Source organism: Hippichthys cyanospilos, chromosome 6 (genome assembly GCF_059441005.1).
Source record: "Hippichthys cyanospilos isolate Australia breed blue-spotted pipefish chromosome 6, RoL_Hcya_1.0, whole genome shotgun sequence".
In the NCBI taxonomy this organism is placed as follows: domain Eukaryota; kingdom Metazoa; phylum Chordata; class Actinopteri; order Syngnathiformes; family Syngnathidae; genus Hippichthys; species Hippichthys cyanospilos.
The window spans coordinates 15,631,411-15,656,506 of NC_142374.1; the positions used below are offsets into that span (position 1 = coordinate 15,631,411).

The 25,096-nt window shown below is 40.2% G+C and overlaps 4 protein-coding genes and 1 long non-coding RNA gene across 7 annotated transcripts; 3 read left to right on the plus strand and 2 right to left on the minus strand.

Annotated features, from left to right (window-relative positions):
• The first annotated feature begins 106 nt into the window (after positions 1-106).
• Positions 107-4,053, plus strand: ubap1lb (ubiquitin associated protein 1-like b). Of its 2 annotated transcripts, none has more exons than XM_088416742.1 (6): positions 107-165; positions 359-485; positions 1,436-2,029; positions 2,112-2,270; positions 2,605-2,706; positions 2,809-4,053. In XM_088416742.1, the coding sequence occupies exons 2-6, from the start codon at positions 360-362 to the stop codon at positions 2,941-2,943; spliced, it is 1,116 nt and encodes a 371-aa protein (XP_088272868.1). In that variant the 5' UTR covers positions 107-165; position 359; the 3' UTR covers positions 2,944-4,053. The 2 variants fall into 2 exon arrangements, with proteins under 2 accessions (XP_088272868.1, XP_088272867.1); XM_088416741.1 differs by having other exon boundaries at positions 113-165; positions 345-485.
• On the minus strand, positions 3,549-11,440 carry LOC148422376 (protein regulator of cytokinesis 1-like). 2 transcript variants are annotated; one of them, XM_088416737.1, is made up of 14 exons: positions 10,856-11,440; positions 9,420-9,552; positions 9,215-9,337; positions 8,666-8,896; positions 8,427-8,597; positions 8,194-8,343; positions 7,957-8,104; positions 6,754-6,890; positions 6,235-6,330; positions 5,180-5,326; positions 5,000-5,110; positions 4,387-4,488; positions 4,183-4,308; positions 3,549-3,941 (listed from the first exon to the last, which is right to left on the minus strand). In XM_088416737.1, exons 1-14 carry the CDS (start codon positions 10,864-10,866, stop codon positions 3,870-3,872), a joined length of 1,758 nt encoding a protein of 585 aa, XP_088272863.1. In that variant the 5' UTR covers positions 10,867-11,440; the 3' UTR covers positions 3,549-3,869. The 2 variants fall into 2 exon arrangements, with proteins under 2 accessions (XP_088272863.1, XP_088272864.1); XM_088416738.1 differs by lacking the exon at positions 4,183-4,308.
• A 42-nt stretch (positions 11,441-11,482) lies between these two features.
• On the plus strand, positions 11,483-12,193 carry LOC148422377 (uncharacterized). The gene is made up of 3 exons (XR_015865857.1): positions 11,483-11,846; positions 11,954-11,987; positions 12,103-12,193. It is a non-coding gene; the product is annotated as an uncharacterized LOC148422377 (long non-coding RNA).
• Positions 11,839-15,688, minus strand: spi1a (Spi-1 proto-oncogene a). The gene is made up of 5 exons (XM_088416745.1): positions 15,187-15,688; positions 14,714-14,807; positions 14,484-14,653; positions 12,546-12,711; positions 11,839-12,244 (listed from the first exon to the last, which is right to left on the minus strand). The coding sequence occupies exons 1-5, from the start codon at positions 15,208-15,210 to the stop codon at positions 11,946-11,948; spliced, it is 753 nt and encodes a 250-aa protein (XP_088272871.1). The 5' UTR covers positions 15,211-15,688; the 3' UTR covers positions 11,839-11,945.
• A 1,026-nt stretch (positions 15,689-16,714) lies between these two features.
• Positions 16,715-20,888, plus strand: tmem276a (transmembrane protein 276a). The gene is made up of 4 exons (XM_088416171.1): positions 16,715-17,295; positions 17,569-17,682; positions 17,767-17,904; positions 19,630-20,888. Exons 1-4 carry the CDS (start codon positions 16,905-16,907, stop codon positions 19,875-19,877), a joined length of 891 nt encoding a protein of 296 aa, XP_088272297.1. The 5' UTR covers positions 16,715-16,904; the 3' UTR covers positions 19,878-20,888.
• The last annotated feature ends 4,208 nt before the right edge of the window (positions 20,889-25,096 follow it).

Consider the following 25,096-nt stretch of genomic DNA (forward strand, 5'->3'; position numbering starts at 1 on the left):
ACATATGTTCTGTGATATAATTGGGAAACAAGCTTTGACATAATGCGGCTTAGTGAGGTTTAAACCACGTGACCACGCCTGTGTTCTGTTCACCATTCATTCCAAACACACACACACACGCGCCCATTCATCTTCGTACTACCTGAGGCCAAACACTTGACAGAGGTAAGTGCCGAGAAAACCAACAACCTTAAACCTACTTTTAAATCCTCCTTTGAACCCTAAAACTAGTGCTACTTTGAAAAGCTAACTTAGTTGTAATTTAAAACAGCGCTTTAGAGCCCTAACCCTTGTTTAAAACCCCAAACTTGAATACATAAAACTGTGTTTTTCAACCAATATAGTTTCTTTTTTTGAGTATGATGAACACTCTGGAAGACATCCCTTTTGGAACGCCACTGGGCTCACTGGGGCAGGACGTGTACTTGATGACGCCTCCTGACATCTCGCTGCCCGACTGCTCTCAGATAATGCAGGAAACTCAGGTCAAGTCTCGCTCTCATACACACTAGAGCCATTTCTTTGGGTACATCCGTATTAACCTCCTCCAAATTATTTAAGTGTTTCAAATATGGTCAATATCTAATGTATAATGATGTTTTGTTTTTCTTAACTATTGAAATTAAGAAGTTGGACAAAAAGGCAGAATTTAGGTAACTTTATTTTAACATAAAACACTTAACCTTTAATAAATAAGAGGTTAACGCAACTATGAAAATGCCAAATAAACTGGTGGGTTACTTTTTGGGGTGACAATGCCTTAAAAGCAGAGCATTTTTTTTTTTTACTTCAGAATCGCCGCATTGAGTATGGAGAACTTCTCACTTTTGTTTGCATCCACGATGCATTGTGAATTGGGACTGACAAAGCTTAGGTAGAAATCCTGCATCAGGATTTCTGATGTTTATCTTCGGAACATTTTATCAAAGGCATTCGCTATTGACTGTCTGTCATTCTACTCCATTACAGTAAAACAGACAAATGTTGTGAGAAGGCCAGTCAAGTCTTTAAAACAAACTGTACTATAACAAGTAATGTACGACACAAATGGCCTTGGCACACTGATTTTAAAGCATGGTCGTGGTGAGTCCACGTACTTGATAATCTTTTGCTCCCAGAGAGTCGCTACACGGTGTTTTTATTCTATTGCATTGAGCACCTCTGTGTATTATATTATTGTATTACATTGTGTTTTTGCCATATGCGTTGACTGTGACTTTATCGATTATTTATTGGGGCAAAAAGTAACAGCAAAAACATATGAATGACTTACACTCCCTTTAAATTATCATAGAAAATTAATTAGGGGGGGAACAAAAGGATTGGGGATTCAGACAGAACATAAAAGACAGATTTATCATAACCTTAAAACTTTATACTTCCCTCTGCAGCCGCATTGTGGTGAAATTGTTGGTTCAACATTTTCCCTGTACAGTACTGCTTCAATCTGGAGAAGCTAATATTAACAAGCCAGCAAGCTGCCTACCAGGCTCCATCCTGTCCTCCCTATTGGCTGATGTTTGGCAGCCCTCACGAGTGCTGCAGGGCTCCTCACAGGCCCGGCGACTCTTGGGCCTCGAGACCCCGGCGCCGTAGTCACAGCTTGAACTCCGCGGACGTCCACCGGCTGCACCATCGCACTCTCGGCTTCCACAGATCCGACTCGGACGAAGAAGACGGCTATTGCGAGGACAACGAAGGCTCGTCCACCGAAGACAGTCTTCATGAGCCCATCCAGGGTCGTCCCCGCAGCGCCGCCCTCTCCAGGGTCAAAGACATGCACCTCGGTCATCCCGCTCTCTCTCATAGGACCGAGTTGTCACAGAAAAGCCACAGAGGTGGCTTAACATCTCCCGAGTGCGGCATTTTCCCTCCGGGACAGAAAGGCACCAAAAAGAGGCAGCGTGCACAGAGTGCGGTGGGCAGATTGCATCCCCAAAACAATTCCTCAGCAGGTCCCCCTTCTGGGAGCCTGCATCAGCAGCGACCCTCCTCTGCAGGCCCCGCCATCAAAAACCGCAGGCAAAAGGCACGCATTCCCACCTGATGTCTATGTGAGCACGTGCATGCTCGTTTGAGTAATTTTCGATGTTCACGTGGGTGCTTACCAGGCCTTCAGGACTGGGGGCTTTTTCGACTCAGCCACAGAGCTGCTATCCGCTCTCAGCCAAGAAGAGAGGGAGTTGCTGGAGGCCGTCACTGACAAAGGATACCCTTTACGTACTGCTATAGTGGCCCTGCAAAAGACTGGATACAACAGTCCAGACAAGGTAATGTCTGTTAACGGTGGCTGGTCAGTGTTTTACTTGAGCTTTGGGGGTTCATTTTAGATTTTAAATGTATTTATTTCAGTAGAATAAAGGTCAAACAGTCCTTTGAGAATATTAGCTACAAAAATTGCTCAAGTCTTCGTGATTTAATTCAAATTTGGCACTTGACAAATACTTCATAAATTTAACAATCAGAAACTACTACGAAAAGTAACACAAGCTAGAATATTTAATGTTATTTTTTTTCCTGGCAAATGTCATAATTGTGTTTGGGATGAAAATATCCATATTGGTGTGTGGCCCAGAATAAAATATGAACAATTTATTTTGACAGCTCTTAAAGTACCTGGCAGCCTGCAATCATCTGTGCGAGTTGGGCTATGATGAAGCTCAAGTGGAGGAGGCCTTGGAAATGTTTCAGAACTGTGAGAGCAAGGTACAGTACCTCAATCTTGTTTTTTTTTCCCCCCGAGTGAACATAAAACTAGAATAAGGCAGCACTCACCAACTTTTGACACAATGGCAATTCCTGTTTCAGGCTGCTGAGTTTCTACGTCTCCTGAATCAGTTCAACGAGATGGGCTTCCAGCAAAGCGCAATCAAAGAAGTACTTCTTGTTCATGAAAATCATCGGGAAAGGGCTCTTGAAGAACTGATGACCCGCATGACTTAAACGGACAATGTGTCAAACGCAAGGCATCCATATCATTTTCTGTGGCCCATTACAGCAATTCATAGTCTGAGACTACATTTTTTTTGTCTTTAAATTTAGAATCCCTTCCCCCCCCGAGGTAAAACTTGTAGCTAAGATTTCTTTTTGTAACCAAAGTTATTTTAAAAGTAAAATGACAGCTAAAAATGAACACATAATCAACTTTCAAAACAATTCAGACATTTGCAGTGCATATACCTGTATGCAAGATGTGATTATACATTTTTAGTAATGTTCATTAGGTCAAAGTTTGGAAAACACCATCAAATTTAAATACTCTGAAATACATTAAGCATGTTAAGACATTCCAGCTATTAACATTTGAAAATACTATTTATTAGTTCCATTGACTAAATAATCTTGTAATTATTTCTTGATGTCCAGGACTTAAGTATTTAGCTAAAGGGTAATTCCAAACTTTTGATAGTTTTAGTCTCCCGTGAATGGTTTGTCATAACTATGATGTGGCTTCTTCTGATAGAATAAAATGTTGCTACCTGATGTAGAGATTACCAAATTTGAGATCAAGTTTTAGCCTTATCTTCTGCTATAAAAAATGACATTGGAAAGTTTAGAACATTTATTTACAGATTGATTCATTGCGATAAAACAAATGACACTAACTGATGAAGCACTCAGAAAAAGTGGAGAAAAGACAGAAATGGCAAACCTCCAAAGAATGCTGGGGCGTAAAAAGGAAAATAAAAAGCCAACATGTACACACAGGCTCCCCTACCCACAAAAATACAAAGACGACCACTTCAGGAGTGCCAATGAAATGATCCTGAGTAAATATGGATGAAAAAATGTGATAGATTTGTAAGTGATTTACATTTTTTGGAAAAGTTTATAAAAGCTATGCACAAGAGTAGAGCTTGGAAACATTGTCAATGCTGAGTGACAGTGGAGTTGAGCAGTCCAGACTTCACAGCCGATTTAGATGCCTCGGACAGGTCCCTCTGAGACAAAGAGCAAAGTTTGTTCAGTTTGCTGTCAGGGGGATTGCATCATGCCTGAAATGTTGTGTTACAACACCGTGACATCCTATTCAGAATAAATTGGTGGACATGAGTCCGTGTGTTTTTCGAACGTTTGGAATCAAAGCTGGTGTCTTTCATGCAGGGTCACAGCATTGCCACTATATAACAGGCCTTTGTTACTATGGAAAAACACGTTTTAAAAGTGTTAAACTGCATTTACCGCAAATTCCGAATAGGAGCCAGCAATAGCGTTAAGGGTATCCTGAGACCTGAGTGCGCCAATCTGAGCGTTACTGTTGTGGTTTTCTTTGTTGCGCTCAAGTGCACGCCCGGGGGTTCGCGCACCCTGCAAGTTAGGTGGAATGACTATTGGGCAGAAAAACAGTACAGAACATGTGACCCAGTGTCAGCGAATCAGTCGTACCTTACTGGCAGAGGGAGGCGGCCGCTGGATGGAAGAGTGGCACAGGGTTCCCCCGAAGCCGGAAGTGAGGTTGTTTGGCATGGAGAAGGTTGTCGTGCCCATCTGCAGAGACCACAAGAGCGTGACAATCGTGTCCCCCACTCCGCCAGAAACACTCACCACAGAATGACTTCAATCAAAGGAGGCCAATTAAAAATACCTGCCAACAAACAGGTGATATCACACGTTTGAGATCATTTCCAATTCAAACCAGAGTGATACTAGCTGTTGGCTGAAGGGCTAATGCCATTTGTGTGTTGAAGCACTTGTTGATTTCTCAGTAAGCGGTCAGTATTTGCACTGGAGCGTTCCAAAATAAAGGAAAAACAAAAAAACAAAAGCACCAGGGCTCTATTATCCAACAATATGACTTGTCAGTACAAACAGTCTATAGTGGCTCGGTCTTAGGTGTCCAAATTTTAACCAGTAGAGAGCATTCAAGCACAAAACGTGCCCAGTAATATCTACTCAACACGTTTGACAATTCGACCTTAGATTATCTTAAGCACTCCAATATTTAATGCAATAATCGATTTTTAAGGAGCCATTAGTGAGCATCCTAAATCAGAATGACCTTTCTTTGTTTGCTTGGTGTGGGGGTTCCAACGACGTGCCTTTTGAGCGGTGTCCTCACAGTCGTGCCGTACAGCATGTCTTCCTGAGTCTGTTTGCTCTTCTTCAGTTGCTAATTTGAAAGAAATAAAATTAATGCAAGGCCAGTGCTGATTTGAGAAAACGTTTCACTTTCACATACCCGCTCCATTTTTTCCTTCTCCTTGTCAATGTGGTGCTGCTCCCATTGCTGCTGTACATAATCCAGAAACTTCTGCCCATTGACGAAGAACTCTTTGCCGTGCTCGTGCTCCCATGTATCTATTTGGGCCTTCAGAATCTTTTCGAGCTGGTGGCAGAAAGTCAGAAATACTTGACACCATCCTTCAAATGACTAGTTTGCAGAAAAAAGATGAGGAGAGACCAAATACAAATTCGCTCCCTTTTTAATGACTACAAATAGAAATTTAGCGACCCTCTGGTGTGACTGACTGGTCAATGCCTTTCATTCCCATCCCTTAGTGGTTTCACTGGTCTACTGTGTGGTGTCAACTTCCAACACACGTATTTTGTCATTGCAGCTGCTTTGTGTAACTTTATTTATTGCATTTGTTTTGAGTTTGTGTAGTGTTCTGTTGGTTGTAGCGCATTCGTCCCCAACAACACAGAAAGGCATATTGCAGTTATTATGTAGCTTTGAAATTAATCAGTTATCTGAATTTTAACCTGCAAAATATCATAACCAGTCTAAAAAAATCCTTTCCTGTTAAAACACATGAAATAATACTAAATTACAAAAAGAGGCAAGTTATTTTGCCACGGTCTTGAATAGGTTATAGAGGTATCAGCACTTTTAACACCAGTTGATTACATTTGAAATCAGCTTGGGACCAAGACGCCACAAGGTGAAACTAAAGCAACACTTTCATAGTAGCACTTTGGTCAGAGTCTGATGATTAAAGAAAAAGAAAACAGCTGTGTGGTGAAACTGCTACGAATGAACTGCAACTGCTGGGGAACAATGCTTACTTACATTTTCAAAACAAGTGCATCATTTTTTTTTCCAACCTCTAAATTATTAGAAAGTCAACCGCAGATGAGAGCTTGAAATTTCATGTTCAGTTAATTTTTTTCTTATTATACAGTAATTTTTAACTTTGCAAGATTGGAATCAACATTGCTACTTTCCCCCATGTATGTGTATGTATGTGTACTTCAGAGTGCCAGTACTCTTGCCATCTTTAGGTTCCACAGTACCTTGGGCAAACTTTTCTGGAGGTCACTTCGCTGCTTCTCCTCCTTCAGAAGGTTCCCACCTCGGTTGTGAAACCGAGAGGGATCATTTGCTTTCCTCTGAGATGATAAACGACATCATACAAAAAACATTTTACAGTACAATATTCCCTTTTTTGCACTTAATGGGGACAAGAAAACCTCCATAGTAAAAGAATTCCACAAAGTAGGACTTAGCTTGTGTAGACTCCATTTACTGCCACCTATTGTATGAGAGAATATCGGCCGACTGTGGGGAAAAACCTCACAGAGTATAAAGTGCTGCAAGACATGTGCTAGCGAGATTCTGCGCGTCTCATTTCAGCACAGAGCGTTCCCGCATGCAGCATCAAACCAAGCTTAAGCATGACAGCGTCATAGTAGTACATCGAGTAGGCGCTGCTGTAAAGTGACGGACTTTTGAAATAACACGTGAAGCTGACACCTCAAAAAGTGAAGCACGAAGTGGCGAGGGAACATTGTACTTCTGTTTGATGTACTCACATCTAATTCCAAAAACAAGGCCCAGTTCTTATGCCATTTTGTAATGCCTTCAAACAGCTCTTGATGGTCCTCAAAGTAGCCCTTCAGAGTTTTGAGTTCCACCTCATGCAGGTCAAGAAGCTCCTCAGTGAAGTTGTCTGCATTAACAAAAATACAGGGAATGAGACTTTCTCTCTCTTTTAAGCAACACTGTCACTATACATTTATTTTGTTATTGTGGTTGCAGTTTGAATTGGGTTGAGTCATATTGGTGTTTGTTGCCAACACTAAGTTCAATAACAGTTTCAAAATAGAGAAATCTCAAACAATAACTCTACAGCCAGAATAAAAGGCTAATTATTTTACCAACGATTCCTCGATATGTGCTGTAGAATAGAAGCTGCTAAGTTAAAGGGGAAGTCAATCCAATTTTTTTTTTTTGTCCTTTCAGTAATGTTGTATGTGGGGCCCCACTAGTGTAAACACTGCATTCTGATTAATATTATGTTTGTGGTATTAAGCAGAAAAATCCACCAGTTTTTACCCATCTCAAGAGACGGCCACTTGCCCCTTGCAGGTTCTTGGAAAGAACATCACGGCTCACCTGTGTTCTGAGCAGAACCGTGATTGCTCTTTACCTGATCCCTAAGCAACTGTGATGCTCTTTTCGATCTACAGCAAGTAGTAAAATGGCCACATCCTGCGATAGATAAAAACAAGTGAATTTTTGCTTAATTCACGACTTCACTAAACCAGGGTTTAGACTAGCGAGTATACCTTTAACATATTGAAAACACTTTTTGAATCAACTTGAATCAAGGAGGTGGAAGAAGTTACATGTAGCCTGTACATGTCACTCGGGATGCTATTTTTAGGAAGTTATGTTAAAAAAAAAAAAAAAACATAAAGAGGGTTCTGAAAGAATATTAAAGATTTTTACGGTTTCTGTACAGTTCAAACTGTAAAAATGGGCAACCTTTTGTGTGTGTGTGTGTGTGTGTGTGTGTGTGTGTGTGTGGGGGGGGTCAGTGAGAGGCATTTTTTCTTCCATTATTCACGGTGGGGCATGGTCTATATTCCCCTTTGAACAGTGGTGGATTGACTATAGGCGAAATTTGCAAAGCAAAAACCTAATATGGTGGACCATATGAATTTATACATCGCACCTAAACAGACAAGCACATTATACTGCACTGTTAGCACTAGCAAGACAAATCTAGTCACCATCATAATAATGAAGAAAAGCCTTGCGCTGCTCTTGGCTGTAGAAGCACGTTTCCCAGTAAAGTGAGATCTCAGCTCTGATGTCCTCTACGACCTGTTTAATACTCTGGTGTTTCAGCAGTTCGAGGCGCTTGACCTCAGCCTGGAGCTAGAGCCAATGAATATGAACATTACATTAACACATAACACACTGCTGCATTGTGTGACTTTTTTCCCCCAGCAATTAATATTTCTTACAGCCTCAATGTTTTTCTTCTTGGACTTGATCATGTGCTCGGACAAGTTCTCCCTCTCGTCTAGGGGGATCTTCAGCCTTTCCCATAGCTCCTGGATCTTTTTGCGGAGCGCAGCACACAGCAACTCATTCTGCTTTTTGCATTCTTCCAACTGGGACGGGTCACAATCACCGTTGTTAAGCCATCAAACATTTCAGAACGATATAGAGGTCAAATAAGACACGGTTAAGTCACCTGGCGGAGGAGGCATTTTAGCGCTTTGATGTTCTCAGTGGAAAGGCAGAAGGACTCCTCATGCTCGTGAATCACATCTTTTTCAAAATCGGTCTCGGCATGACGCTCCAGATCATCCATGCATGCAATTATTTCCCTCTTCACGCTCACAAATACTTCTTGACGACACTCCTAACAAACATACATCTGTTTAAAAAAAAAAAAAACCTTGACTTAAGTTAAATAATAATAATAGACACCTTTTCCTTCGTGAGGACTTCAATATGGGCACGGTAGTCATCTAGTTGCTGAAGGGATGGGACTGAATCTTGGTTGATTCTAAAGGGGGCACAGCACATGATGTCACAGAGTTCTCCGTCTTTGACGACAAGGCTCTTCAGGTCATCCATTCTCTGCCTCTTCTGCTCCCTCATCAACTCCAGATGAGTGCGACTGTTCTTTTCAATCTGCACCATGGAGCAGCCGGCCTCCTTCACACACACAAATACACGCACGCAAACACAGAGCATTTAGTCAGACAGACAGCCCGAATACCTGAGTTCCCACTGTCATTAAACAGTAAACGCTATGCGGAGTAACTCAGAATGAGGCCTCGTTGCCATTTTCCCACTAGATAGTGCCCTGGCTCCTTTATGTGATAATTGGAGTGACCAATAAAATTAACAAGCAGTTAATGAGATATTAGAATTCTTTTCTGCCAAGCGTTGGAAGCATGAAAACAATTATTATGTTTATCTATGTGGGCCAAGTTATTTGTAGCCTGCAGGCACTAATTTCCCTGAATATACCTCAAAAGGTGGCATCTGAAGTTCACTACACAGTTGCTGAAGTTCTTTGCGATGGGATTCAATGTTTTCCAAGAGTCGCCTTTTGTGCTCCTCTTCCTCCAATATCATCATGTCCAGCAAACCCTGCAGAACACATGACAATCCAATACATACCAGCACAATGATTCAGTGTGAGCAAAAGTGCAAGTTTAGCGGGAAGCCTTACTTTGACGTGTTTGTGAACCTCATTAGTTCTGAGGAGGCGTTGATCCTCCAAAACTCCCATTTCATCCCATATATCCCTCAACTTGACCAGAGATCTGTTGAGGTAGGCAACCGACTCTGCAGCATGGACTTCACTGCAAGACAAACAGACAAAGCATCAAGTGTTATAACAGTAAAGTGGCAATTTATTTTTTTTCACCAATTAGGGGAATTTAATCTTCAATAAGAATTTCATTATGTGGTATTACTATGCATAGACAATAAAACTCTTGAATCTTAACTAGATTATCTTTTATCTGTGGGTTCACAATTTCTTAAGGATATTTGTTATTAGTATGAGTGAAGGCAGTGTTAGTGATGGGACAAAATGTGCCGGCCCGAGGCTTGTGTTGAGTAATGGGGGTGTCCACAGAGCATTTATATGGGCAAAACCCAGAAATGATGTGTGAAGCCTCGCTGGCTGGCTAGACCACGCGACAGCTTCAGGAAGCAAATATAAAATAGATGCAAAACGCAATGATAATCAGCTGTCATCTAACATTTTATGCATTTCGGACTGCTCTTACACCCGTGTGTGCAACCGCAATCACTTTTTAAGCATTGTCTGTTGTTGCAATGAAACCAGAGTGAAAATATTTTCAATTTGTGAACATTTTGATTTGATTGCCTTTAAGGCAAAAACAAAGAAAGTGGAAAACGATTAGTTCAAAATAAAAATTAATGATAAGTTATCCTTACAGCAGTTGCTATAGTTTGCTCAGAGTACCAAACACATCCATGTCATTTTGTTTAAAAAACGCCATATGAATCTCAACACTGTTGACTTCTTAGGCTTTTGGACCACGTGATGGCGCAAATGCCGTATATTTGACATCCACTGAGTTTCTCACAATACTCCCAACTTCTTTTGTACAGTGTAAATGCTCTTCCACTAGCTGATAGAAGGTACAACTCTCGTGTCACTTGTCTTTGCGTTCAAATAAACTAGCCCAAACTCGGCACTACAGTACTGTTCAGTATACTTGTGAGTCATTTCAAACGAGGTCATCATGGACTCCGTACACAATATTTTCAGTGACACTTCTATCTGGTTATGTGTGCCTTTAGGTTTCGAATGTCGAATACGAGCTAATATTTAACAAAGCTGATATCGCTTAGTTTTTGACGCCATACTAAAGACGCAGTGGACTACAGTAGCGGGAATAAGAATTTTGATTTAAATTAACGATTAATACGAGCAGTTACGGGATTCACTGGGGAATGCTCGACATTGGCACAGGATTAACGAAATAATAATAATTTCGGAAAATCAGAAAAAAAAAATAGGCGTTCGTCAAAAAAGCCCAAACGGGATCCAGCAGGCTTTGCTACGCTAAGTCAACGAACCCGTATTTACTCTTTAAACAAATACTTTTGCAGATCGATTCAAACACCTACCTCAATCTCATGTTTCCAAACACAGACTATTAAAAAAACATCCACCCTCCAAATTCGTGTCAAATAGCAGCACTTTTGGAAAGCGTGACACACAAACTACTTCCTTCGGTTACCAGTTCGTTTGTGGACGCCAGCTGACTTTTAAAATTTGCAACGAAGGAGCGCCTGCACCCTGATTGGCTAAGAGAATTGCGTCACGATGCGACACTTCCGCTTTAACGTCACGTGTCAGATGTGAATGTGACGTTTGTTTTTGAATGTCGGGTTAGTGCGTTTTTTTGCCATGATCTTCAAAACCATATTCGTACTGTATAAAGCAAAATACAAAATTATGTTGGATCGGATAATATTTGTCCCTGTTTTTTTAAGCTATTGTGTAGACTATTGTCAGTGTTTCAATTTTAAACCCTGTGACGTCGTTATTTTAGTCAACTTTGAGATTGATATTTGTTTCAAGTCCGGTCAGTTAACTACAAATAAGAAATGTAAATCAATTACTACTCATTTTGCTTGAAACCTGAAGTCAGATTATTTATGATCTTTTTGTTGTTTTAATGTGATGTTATATATACTGTACTCTGTAAAAAAAAAATGTCGCGTGTCAGATTTATAGAAATGTGGATGTACTACATTTTTAGAGCAAAAGTTCAAAATGAATTTTGAGACAGCTAGGATAGGCTCCAACACGCCTGTGACCCTAATCTAAGTGGTAAAAGTACACATCTAAATAGTGTTGATTGTGTATTAACATTTTTAATTGGTATTAAATTACAGTGCACATTGAAGAGTTTGCTTTTGCTTCGTTTGCTGATCTGTGGCAACCAATCCAGATTGTGCCTTAGGACTGTTATGTTGGCTGCAGCGATGAGGACCGAGGCTGTAGAAAAGAGACTGATGCATTGATAATAATAATTGGAATCCATTTTGAAGTTATAACTTCACCTGCAATACAGATGACTCCTGGATGTATGAATGCCAAAAACTTTATTGAGTAAGAAACAAAAACTATTTACAATGGTCAATGCTTAAAAAACATAATAAAATGAAATGATATAGCAAATAAATAAGAATGCTATGCTATGCATTGTCTTCATTTAGAATAGAAGTTCCTCAGAACCTCATCACTGAACTGGTAGGTCAGCTTCTTTTTCACCTTTTGAATTTCACCAGTTTTACCATAGTTCCTCAGTGCACGAGCCATTTTCTGGTAGGTCATTTTTTTGCGATTTCCTTTTTGGACTCCCCAGTGACTGGCTAGGGCTTCTTTATGTTTAGTGGAGAATTGGAAGATGCCCTTTTCCTGGTCCACCCACCAAATGGAATCACTCATGTCGCCTCTTCTCAGCAAGTCCAAGAGAAACTGGTACAAACGGATTTTCCTTTTGGTGCCTAAATCGCAAAAAATGACACTCATTGAAAAAACATCTCAACAATATCTTCTACGTGTATTCTAAACTGAGTATTCTAATCAATATTGCATTTTGTGAGTAAGAATGAATCAAAATAATCCAACTGCTTTCATCATTGTATGCAGCTCTGCCCACTGCTGGCGATTAAAATTGACGTCAATAGCAGTGTCCATGGACCATCAAAGCGGACATCAAGTAACCAAACACAGGCATCACGTGTGATGTTTTATTTTCCGCTTTAAGTCTGCTCAAACACTGAAGAGTATGATATGCTGACTCACTTGTATCTTTCTTAATGGAAGACAGGTGATGGTATTCCGATGCCTCCTCGCCTTCTGACACCTCAAGTGGAGGGCTGACACCTCTTTGTTCCTCTTTTGAATAGTACTGGACAGACGAGACTGGGCTTTGGTACTGATAGCACAGAGACGGGGCGTAGTTCGGGATCTTCAAGACAAAACGTATACATGTTGTGGGTTCATATAACCCAGCAGTAGGCTGTTTGTGTGTTCATTGAATGGTTTGTTTAGTCATGCAAAAAGAGGATGTAAGTAAGGTGACATCTAATTCAGACCTTTGACAAATGTCACTTTACCAAGATCGACATTGTTTTTCTCGGGTTCATCAGAGCTCAACTAGCTCAACTACCTCAACATCGTCGGAAAACATTTCATTCAATCAGCAAATTGGGAGACTTTGCTCTTTTTCCTTTAGTCTTTTTTTTTATTGTTAAGACAAAACCCTGAATGAGTGTATTCATCTTGCAAACATTTCATAGAGGTAATGCATCAGAGAGTAAATATAGCAGAAATATCATCTTGATAGTCTTCTGTAGTCAGCTATACTCACCCACATTGCATGAATCTTTAAACAATGTAAAATTTTAGGTTTAAATTTTAATTGTTTAAACTCTTTTTAGACATGAACCACAGGCTAATCCAAAGGTGGCAAACTTTTTTTTTTTTTTTTTATCGTAGGCCACATTGTAGTTGTAGTTTCAGATAGAGGGCCAGAATAACTGTAAAGTCACATAAATGTTCAAGTTTTAGAATCAGAGGTCAGTAAAAATTGTTCAAAATTGAGAATGTTTTTTGAACTGAGAATTTTTTTAAAAGTTGAAGACAACTTGCAAGTTTGCTATTTTAGCTAGAAACTTGAAGTCAAATCAACAATTTGCGGGCCACATAAAATGACGTGGTGGGCCATATCTAGCCCCTGAGCCTTAGGTTTGACACCTGTGGCATCTATCTATCTATCTATCTATCTATCTATCTATCTATCTATCTATCTATCTATCTATCTATCCATCCATCCATCCATCCATCCATCCATCCATCCATCATTTTACCCGACTCCTTCAGAAGTTTGAGTGCCCCCCCCCCCCCCCCCCCCCCCCACCAAAAAAAAAAACAAAACATTATTTGAGATACGACACAGCCAGCTGCCTGACAGCCAGCGGCTAATGGGTATGTTGAAGTACAAGGGGAGTACCTTCACTTGTTTTTTCCCTGTAGGCCTATTTCTAAATGATTGTATCTGTTCCATCTGCTATGCCAGTGATGTACACTGTTCACAATAAGTTAGGGATATTGTGAGAGACTCATTGGATGTAACGCATTCAATATTTGTTTCACTTGAAAATGATTAGGGGGGCAATGGTATTGAGGTGATAGACACACCTCATTTTGACTTTTCTACAAAACGGTTTTGCTGTGTACAGTGTCCCTGCACTCATGCAAGTAACAATATTCCTAAATTAATTGTGAACCTCATACATACAATATATAGTGACATGCTAATGACATATAGGGTGGCAAGCAGAACAATTAGTGCTCTTCTGCTGGCAGCTGGTACAATAAACCGTTGTGTTCACCGGTTGCTGTTCATTCAATGATCAAGTCCATTTGTGAATGAACTGAATTGAGACGACGTAATCATTTCAGTATTCGTGTTCTGTGTTTGAAAGTGTCCCGTGAGATTTTGGATGAAGCGGCTGAATCGAAGTTGGGTTGTGCTGTCAAGATATGGATGATATGGTGCTAAATTGCCAAGCGTTTTGGCCAACACCATTTAAAAATGGTTTCAAAGTGAATATTATTTAAAGTTTTCACCATGAAAAAGTAAAATCTCCCACTCATGTTCATACGGATCCTGGACCAGCATATTTATATCAGAAAAATAGGAACAATGGCAAATTTAACACCATTTAAAAGCCTCACCTGTGGCAATACCGATAGAGGTGGCTCCAGGTGGAGATGACCATCAGCACTGTAACGGTAAGGTTGAATTTGTTGAGGAGCCACGCACTGAAGCTCTGTTAAATGACTCGCCGGAAAATGGTCAAAGTCTGTAGGCTGGACGTGCTCCGAGTGGTAGCTCCATCTGTAGTCTTAGAGTCGACACGCATTAGACTGAGTCATGCTGTGATCTTATCAAATTGTCATCTTACCTTCATAAACTTCCCCCACGTTTGTAAGGTATGGATACAGCTCTGCTGAAGCTCGATAACTCTCTGGCTCACTTTGAATAAGTTCCTCAGAGGCCTTTGGTGAGAGGAAGTATCCAATAGTGTAAAAATCTTCATTAGATTACTAGCTTTATCAGAACAATAATGGCCAAACATAAGTGTTGAAATCCATTTAAACTAAATATGTTACATTGTGTGTACTGTACAAACAGTAGTTCTGTTTGTACTATATAATAAATGTGAAATTTACATTCATTTTGACATTAAAAATATAAACAAAACATTGCACAAAGCACTTTAAAACCTTTACTTAATATTATGTATAATGGAACATTTTCAAATCTTACACGCAAAACATTAAGATAAAGTCCTTGTGTGCTACAAATGCAAATAAAAGCCAAAATTGCTATTCTCTGTATGCATAGGGACAAAAAAAAATGACAAAAAACACTTACAGGTGGTATGACAAAGCCTTCCATTGTGTAAAATGAGAATATTGAAGCAGATCATAAATGATAACTTTGTCTTCAACTGCCTTAGTGACAAGCGTGCAGACAAACAGGAACTGAGAGTGACCTCACATGCTCACTGTCCCAACAGCCAATTGTCTTCAAATGTCCACCGCTACTTCCCCGAAAACTCATTTAACAAACAATCTCACATCTTTACATGTATGTCCAATTCATATGTGATTTGTATTCCACTTCATGTTCAAGTACTGTACATATCACATCTTCTATCGATATTAACAAGGTGCATACGAAGTGATGTATTATTTGAGTACTGGCAAAGACTGAAACTAAAAGCGATGTTTGGAATTAGATTTGTTCCTCTTTTAGTTTGGAATGGTTTGAGTTGAGGAAGTTTTGAACATGAGAATGAAACTCTCTGTTAAGGTTGCTTTGGTTGTAGTTTCCATTGTATCAACACATTAAACACATTAAATCTTCACTTTTACTTTTGAGTTTGAAGCTGTGGCCATATTGACATCCATTCTCTCTTGGAGACATATGCTCAGTCAACAACCTGGATCAATAAAAACTTGGAATGGGGATGAGTATGTTGGTCATAAACCTACTACACGCCAAAATATAGAAACTGACACTGATTGATGGCGAGTAATGATTTTTGTCCTAGAAGGATAAAAGATTTCAAGTGGCAGAATGTGCTTTGAAATTATTGATTGTACATGATAAATAATTCAGTTAACAAATTAATTATGGACAAAATATCAACTCTTTACTATTCTGTCAATGACTAAATAAGATTAGTATCTCTTTAAAATAACCGAAGAATTGCTCAGGCGACAAACTATCACCATTCAGCCTGCGGAAGTTACCAAAGTGACCAAACAAATGCAGACAGGTTATGATTGGTTGTTGTTAACTGGGGTTTGAGAATGTGGGATATCAATTTTAAGTGGCATAGTAGAAAACATGTATTTAACGATATTGATTTTGTATTAAAATAATTGAGATCAAATGATTTCAAACAGAATATCATATCAACTTTTTACTTCCTAAAATGGCTCAAATAGTTTAGTATTCAATGCAAATGACATCACGGTTGCTCAGGTAACAGCAAATTAGGGCTCAGCTTGCGAATGTCACATGATCTATAGAAAAACGATAACAAATTCGAACACCATCATTTTACAAAATGTCAGTATCCTTTTAAAATTTTGCGTCTATATTTCAAAATCATCAAAAGTGAAACAATATATTTCTGAAACATAAAACGATTGAAATTAATGAACTTTCCCTAATTCTTTTTTTTAGGACGACCACTTGGACGTAGCAATGTTTTGTATTAAATTTTTCTTTTTTTTTAAAATTCATTTATAATTTCACTTTCATTTATTTCGTTATCTTTTATTCGGGCTAATTTGGTCCCTCGTTTACTGCACAGTACCGTGGTTCTGCAAGTGACAGCCTCAACGTCTTGTTTTTGTCGTCATCTAGCGGAGTTGTGTGTTATTGGCTGGAGCGATCCAGCATCCGGGCAAGACAGAGAGCTGCCTGGCAGAAGCAGACAACCAAAACATCGCATCCAGGCCTCAGTGTCTCCATCCTCAGTGCGCCGATGCTCGCCGCGAGCCCGACCACGACTCCCTGAGGGGGTCCCTCTTTCTCGCGGAGGGGATTTCTCAACACGGCACTCGCATGGAAGGAACATGGCGGCGATGAGGACTTTAACCGCGGCGGGTCTCGTCCTAGCCTTGTGCGCCCTCGGCCTGATCGCGGTGGCCATCGGCACCGACAACTGGTACGAGACGGACGCCAGGAGGCACCGAGAGCGCTGCAAGAATTACTCCAACAAGAGGACCGACCCTGGCTACATCTACATCTCCAACAACAATCTCCCGTTGCGCATGCTGCCCAAGGGGAGCGGGGGGTCGCAGGCGAGGATGCTGCCGAGGCTGCGGGCTCGGCGGCACCTTGCGGCTCCATCCTCCGCCATGGAGTCGCTGTGTAATCGGCATTTCAACTCCACCGTCACCGGGCTATGGAGGAAGTGTCACCGAATGGGATTTGACTTGGAGACGGAAGATTTGATCTTTAAAGGTGAGCTGCTGTAGTCTTATTTTTGCGCGTGCGCGTGAAATGCGTGTAAACATCTTGCGCAATGCAATACAATTTGCAGGTGCACATAAAAAAAATCCATGGATTTGGCACGTTTAACTGTATATTTCTCCATCTTGGTGTGTGTGGATGGATGCATTGGGTGGGTGATGGGGCTTTTTTGGGACGGCGAGACGGGGGAGGGGAGAGCATCCTCTTATCCTGTCAGGATTTACGTGACACCCCCTCTCTCTTTCTAAACGTTCGCTTCCACAGGATTGGTTGCACGCTGCACGCCAATAAAATACTACTACTCTTCATCGGCATTGCCCCGGAACGTGCCCATCAACTTGACGAAGACGATCAGGCAGGATGAGTGGCACGCGCTGCGTGAGTCTTGTTTTGTTTTGCTACCCTGGGCGCTGTAAACAACAAACGACAATAATTTGCGCCCGTCCATCTTCTTCTTCGCAGATCTCCAGAGGATGACGGTCAGTTTTATCGGTATGGCCATATCCATCATCCTGTTCGGCTGGACCATTGGCGTGCTGGGCTGTTGGAAGGCACATGACCTCATGCAGTATGTTGCTGGACTGCTTTTCCTCATGGGAGGTAAGCGTAGTACGCCAAATTGCCGCATGAGGGCGGTAAAATAATTCTTTAAATGGATCCATGCGCTCCCCCCACCACCCCCACCCCAATACTGCTGGAATTAGGTGGAAAACTCCGTCACGTTCTTACTCCTAAAAGGGAATCAATTTATTAGTTAAAAAAAAAAAAAAAAGTTTTACTCTCTGAATATGTATTTTTGCAGATCATAGATTCCTTTAATGGAATGGCTCTCCATATAGCATTTAGGGCAAATGCTCGGCGGCCTGATGTCTTTTGGGGCTTGAGCGGTGCTATTTTATAATTACCGTTATTTTCCTCCATTTTTCGCCAAGGCACCAGCACAATTTCCACAATTTTGACAGGGCATCCCAGTGATACATTTAACAATATAGACAGCAAACTGAACAAATCAACACCAATGGCAGAGTTATGTGGTCGTCAGGAGTCATTAAAAAAAAGATTTAAACTCCTGACTCTTGCAATCAATGCCAATTATATTTTAATTTATATTTTACACCATAGCAATTGGACACCCTGCAGGGTCCGAGCTACATTGTGGCCAGGAGTCGCCATGGCAACTCTTTGTCACTCTGTAGCCAATTTTCAGAGATTTTTCAAGCCTTTCTACATACACGCATTATTCTCATACCCATTGACAACTCCCAGTTAATAATAACTGCACATGTCATTTGATTTTGCACGATAAAATACTGTACAATAATGGGCATTTAACTGAGAAGTTCCCATGTGACAGTTGCCCAGGGCTCGGGTAACAACTAATCACAGCTTCCCTGTTTTTAGAGTTTGATCGTGCTCTTTTATTTCCTTGTTTATTTCTATCAAAGACAGTACATATTAATTAACATTTCAACAACTATGCCAGATTTTGCCAAAAGGCAATTTTTCTTCTCTGTCCCCTCGACACATGGTAAATGTTACCATAAAAAACATGCAAAAAAATAACAACTATTGACCTAAAATTACATGTTAACACGACAAACCAGTGATGCTACTCATTTGAGTTCAATCAAGGCACAACTTCGTTCTTGGAATTTAACAGAGAGTTAATGTTTTCTACATGCCTTTTTACATGTTAAAACAACACCCCAACAATTGTCAAAAGTAAAAATAAAAAAAGCTTCAATTAGGACACTAAAAGAAGGATTCAAATTAAACAAGAAAGTAAATCCCAGGAAAGAAGTTCTCAGCAGTATTCTCCTTTAAGGATCTAGTGCAATGTGCACCTCACCCCCACCGTATGCGTGACTATGTGAACAAGCTAAATGGCGGTAGTTAACACTCGGCAACCAAAAGCCTACTAAATGAGCGTAGCGACACGATTTTTTGCGTTCGGTGTGAACGTAGCATAACGCTGTCTATGAAACCTTTTCATTCTTTTTTGAATAGCATTGAGACCCATGTGAAAATGTATTTTTAGGATATTCTGCGGCTGCACAAAATGTGGGTGGCAGGCCGCATAGGGCGCCCAGACCTTAGTTAAAACACCTGTGGAGTAGATATAGGGCAAGCTGAGCCTTGATTGGTCGTTACCTGTGGTGTCATTTTCAGTTAACAGCATGTGCCAACATAGCTGCCCCCTGAGATGGTTTTGTTGCTTAAGTCATATTACACAAAGGCAATTGTAATCAGAATATGACGTTTGGGGCATAGAACATTTTACAACCTGACTTAAAGTCTATCCTATGTTTCACTTCCTCCAAACAGGCACGTGCTGCATCATCTCTCTCTGCACGTGTGTGGCGGGAATCAACTTCGAACTGTCGCGTTATCCTCGCTACATGTTCGGAATACCGGAGGACATCAGTCACGGCTACGGCTGGTCCATGTTCTGCGCGTGGGGTGGACTGGGACTGACTCTGCTGGCCGGGTTCCTGTGCACGCTTGCCCCTTCCCTCTACCCGCCGCAGACCCCCGTGGCCCACAAGCCGCGGCAAGAGAACGGCTGCGTGTGACAGACAACGCGGCGACCTGCATCCATCGAGGACAGTTCACGGGAATTCCGCAGAGTGCGGAGTGACACAGAAAGCACAAGAACACGAAGGGATGGGATCTCTGACTTTTGACGACCCCTCTCATGATTGAACCGATCGGTGTTATTGCTTGCAAAAGGAGAGTACTGTAGTTCAGCACATTTGTAAACACTCACCCCTTACCATCTGACTAAAGAACGCGAATAGCACAACCTTGAAACTGTATTAAATATAAAACTATATGGATGTGTACTGTCACATTTGAAAGGGCAACTGTGTATCATTATGTATCATTCAACACAAGTTATGTACATGTACCTTTTGAACCGTATGTATGCAGATGCATTTGTGTTTATTCAAAGGGGGGAAAAAATGGCACAAGAAGTCCAAACTGTGTTTGACTGAAGTGTTTTTGTTGTTCTGGAGGTCGTCTACCCTATGGGAATATTTTTGAAAAATAAAACAGCCATGCAAAACATTCTGTGTCTAGCACATACTGGCACAATCTATTGAAATACTGTAGTGTTTAATATGTATTCCTTGAACAACATGTTTATTATTGTGACTGTCCAGTGAGTGAATTCCATAGTGACTGCATAAATGTCCCTAATCCATTGGGTTTGAAAGAATGATGTCTGTGCCTTGTGTGACAAAAGGGATAGTAGTTTTTAAGAAATTACAATGTTTGATGACATTTTTTCCCCTAAAGCAATGACTTTTTCTCTGTTCACCTAAAACAACAAATGTTAATGTAAATAACCTCACAGGGTGGAGAGGTAGCAAAGTGAAGCAAAGTACTTCAGCTTTTCTTCTGTTGTTTTTAGTCACGATTGGCAGGCTAGTTCAAAACAACACGTACCAGACACATTTACACAAATTGTATGTAAATACTTGACAAGGTGCACAATGGGTACAAAGCTGTAACAACTTGCCCACAATGTTTACCAGAGGTTCAAACTAAGTGACATTAAATCCAAATGCTGACTTTGCTCATTTGCTGAGGTTTCTTTACCCCCAAACTGCTCCCCTTTACAACTAGCATGTTGCTTAAAGCAGATTTCAAATCTTAAAGTGATTATTTGCAGCTGCAACCATGGAACAGACTCCCCGTGTACATTGAAACCATATTTGCATTAATAGCGCAGGCATGCTGTAATAAGATGCTGGTATAAATTATATTTTACAATGATATACTTTATCTGCTGTGTGTTGTTCTGAGATTAGGGTACAACTCTTGGCAGAAAATTGTTCATGTTTGAAGCAATAAATCCAAGGCAGTGCAAGAACAAGGCATATCAAAGGGCCAAATCACATGGGGCCTCAAACGGCCTCAGGGATGTTGGTGGTGCACGACTGCACAATATCATGGTTTGAAGTAATTATACACACTGAAAACTGCTGAGTCAATCATAACAAATTGGAGGAAATTGCCAGCCCAGCGCTGGGCCCAAAAGCCAATGCTGCTTTATCTATACCCAGCGCATTGAGATGATGATTTGACCCAGCGTGTTTGGAGCTGCCAAGCAATTAAAAAATTGAGAGATTCATTCATTTGGATTTATAATGAATTCATCTAATTTACATGATTTTAATCTTACCCCCCACCCCCATAAAAAATTGAGAAAAACCTTCAGTTTTTTTTTTAGATACATTGTGTTATTGTGACAGATCAAAAGAGATACACAATAACAAAAATGGTGTTAGCCCTTTATTTTCTTCAACGGGTGCATTTGTAGTTAATTACGTTCTATTGTATTTGAGACTAGTCCCAAGAGCTGACTGCAATCTTTAGTTCCTGCCATCAGGAGAAATGGTGCCAAATAATTAGTCAATAACATTAAACTTAAACATCGTCTACACTGTCCGTCACAGAACAAAGATTGCAAGCTACATTAGCATCTTTGTTGCTATCGTTATCAGTGAAATCAGTTGCGGCTGGGTGCTTTGCATTTATGTTGTAGACTAAACTCGATCTGCTTGTGCTATGGAAGCTCCCACTTACAAAGAATGCATATCAAATCTGCCATCACTGTGTTTTTTCTAAATTTAATTTACCATTCATCTGATCAATAACGTTCAAATGTGCTTCCTTCTGCTTATCAACTTGCCACCACTGACAGCCAATCTGTGTCTACTTCAGGCTGGGATTGACCTTTATTTTCTAACCCCTGACAATTGAAGCAGAAGAAGCCTGGAGTATTAAAAATAGATTAAAGTAGCACAACATAAAGTTAGAGATTAAAAAAGGTGATTAACACTATTTAAAAAAAACACTGACTATAAATTGATCACAAATAATGAGTTAATCAGACAACCCTCGTTAAAAAAACAACAACAACAACAAATTTTATAATCACCAATATTTTCTAAGAAAATGAAGCAACACCAATTTTAGCTAGCTGTTACAATGCAGTTTTATTATATAACATTTTGTTTCCGGTTCACCTGTGACCCTAATAAGGATATTAAACAAGTGGATGAGTAAATGGGTGGATGGAAGCTGGCATGATTTATCCAAACTCATTAAAAACATTTTGTTTGGATCCCGTATGCAGAACTCATATGATCAAAATTATACACACCAAATGTTTGGAATAAATGCATCATATTTTGTCATAGTTACTGTTTCAGACTCTTGTTATTTGTTTAAATAGTACCACATGATACATTCTTCAAACATTTAATACTTGGTATGAGGCAGTACTCTTGGCAGCAATATCAATGCTGTATCAGATCTAAAGAAGATTTATTGAGGCACCGCTGTTTAGAATGGGTTTAAACAACACTATCTTCTGCATGATAAATATAGCACAATTTGAAAACATTCGAAATAAGTCTTTCCCGACACCTTTTTTTTTTTAATCTTCTGATACAATAATGACAGTGTAATGTAGGGTAGTCTGATGATATATCGATTTGATGACAGCAGGAATGATTCATGCTTTTATTTCCTAGTATGAAATGCTAGAGACTTCTTGGAGTGACACTCCTAAAACAAAGAACAATAATCAGCAACAGGAGGTATGACAAGATATGACCCATTCATTCCAAAAATTTGGTTTGCATGAATTGAACCTCAAACGTTGGGTTCCTGAATGCTGGATCAAGACACGGCTGGACAAAAAAGAAGGAGCGGAGCCTGGAATGGACTACTTGTATATGATTGAGAGTGAGTATTTAAGATTTTGGATATAGACAGATGTATGCCAATTCTGTTTTTCTGGCTGAAACTGGACTGATATCATCACTGTATCAGGACACCTATATTTCTATATGGACAAATTATTCTTATCACCTTTGTAAAGCCTTTTAAGCACATGAGTCACTTCCATTTACAGTGTTTAGTTGTTGCAACATTAAACAGAAATCTGAGACGCTAATCCTTGTCAGACAGATTCTTAACACATTGTATGTTGTGTTTGCCATCTTATTGCCACATTTACACCTCACCAAATTGAGCAACATTTTATTGGCTCCCTGCTTATAGTATAAAAGTGAAAAGTGCTTACTAACTGCAGCTGGCAGATAACCGTGGTGGTATTCAAATAGCTTTAAAAATAGTAAAATCGAAGCACTTTTATATGTTTACATTTAATCAGTCATCAGATTCATCTAATCTACCCACACCTTATGCGGAATTTGTTCAAGTGCCATAACCTATCCTTGCTGACTAAAAGAAAAAGGCAGACATACACATCAGCAGCATGGGAGTCAGCTAAGCAAACCACCACACTACTATTATGATGCCCATTAAAGGGGAAGTAAATGGAAAACCGTTGTTTTTACAAAATGTTTTTTGCTGTAGCAACAGTTGCTCATAGTTCAAGTAACAATCAATTGTGACTTGAGAATGTCACATGATCTAACACAAATAAGAGGTGAGCTGATGGGTTGTTACTTTAAAGACTATGATGTCGTTTTCAGGTGACAGCCAGCCAGTGACAAAATGGCCGCCTCCTGAGATGGTTACAAAAAAAAAAAACCTGGCAGATTTTGCTCTGCCCTTACAAAACTCCTGAATTTACACCCCCCCCCCCAAAAAAAAAAAAAAAAAAAAAAACAAGGTTATTTTGTGGTTCATTCTTATTAATATTCTGGTTATTTATCTGAGACAACGTTTTGGGGTTTAAAGAATAACTCAAAGTCTTTTTTTGTTTTTGTTTTACCCATTTTGGGTTATTTTTGACTCAACATTTTTTTTTTGTGGCCAAACAAAGTGGCTCCTTTCATTTCCTTTAAATTAGTCCCACTGCACTCTGATGACAGTTGTTAAAAATTAAGGGTTTAAAAAAATACAAAACAAAACAACAACAACCCAATATATGGGTCAATTTGACTCAAATTTCTGGGTTATTTTTACCAAACAATCCCAAATATGTTTTGTCAAAGACAAAACAGTCCAGAGTAGGGTCAGAATTGACCCAAATATTGGATTGGTCCTTTTTTGGACCCATAATCAGTTTATTTTGAACTCAACTGTTATGAGAGCGTAGCTGCTAGCCTAATTGTTTTGTGGTTTATTCATTTGACCCAAATTTTGGGGGTTGCATAAGTCCCTCAAAATGTTGGCTCCGTCCTTTTTTTTTTACCTACTTTGGATGTCTTTCTGATCCATCTGTTTTTGGCGTTTTCACAATTTTCATATTATAGCGTCACCTATCTAAAAAGTCAGCATTGTGAGCGGGCTCAGTGTTTCAGGTCAACTCTGAAGCACATTCTTGACCTGCCTTCCATTGTGTTTTCAATATGGCTGCAAGGAGAAAGCCTTCTGCCAGCAGCAGGCCTCCGTTGTTCCCAATGAAAAAAGGTATGCTTCTGTCGGAAGAATTAATGACACCCCCCCTCCCCTCCCCCCACATACCTACAAAGTCTCGCTGAGTGCTTTTGTGAGACTCTATAGGTTTACCATACACAGCGGATTTTTTTCCTGCAATCTAGTCAAAGCAGAGCCACCGACTGCTCCCCCTGAAATTTCCAAAGCCTTGTGGACATATAAGGTTTCTTGTGCGCACACCGAGCTCCTGCTTTCTTCGGACAGCACTCCTCGCCTACATTGGTGCGCTGCTGTCTTAAACAGAGCTGTTTTGAAAAAGGGGTCCCAGAGGGGAAGCTGGACTGTGAGGGAAACCAGACAGAGGAAATCACACCCAGTTGAGCCCATTGGCGGGCAGCAAATATGGCCCCAAAAACATGCACAGGCA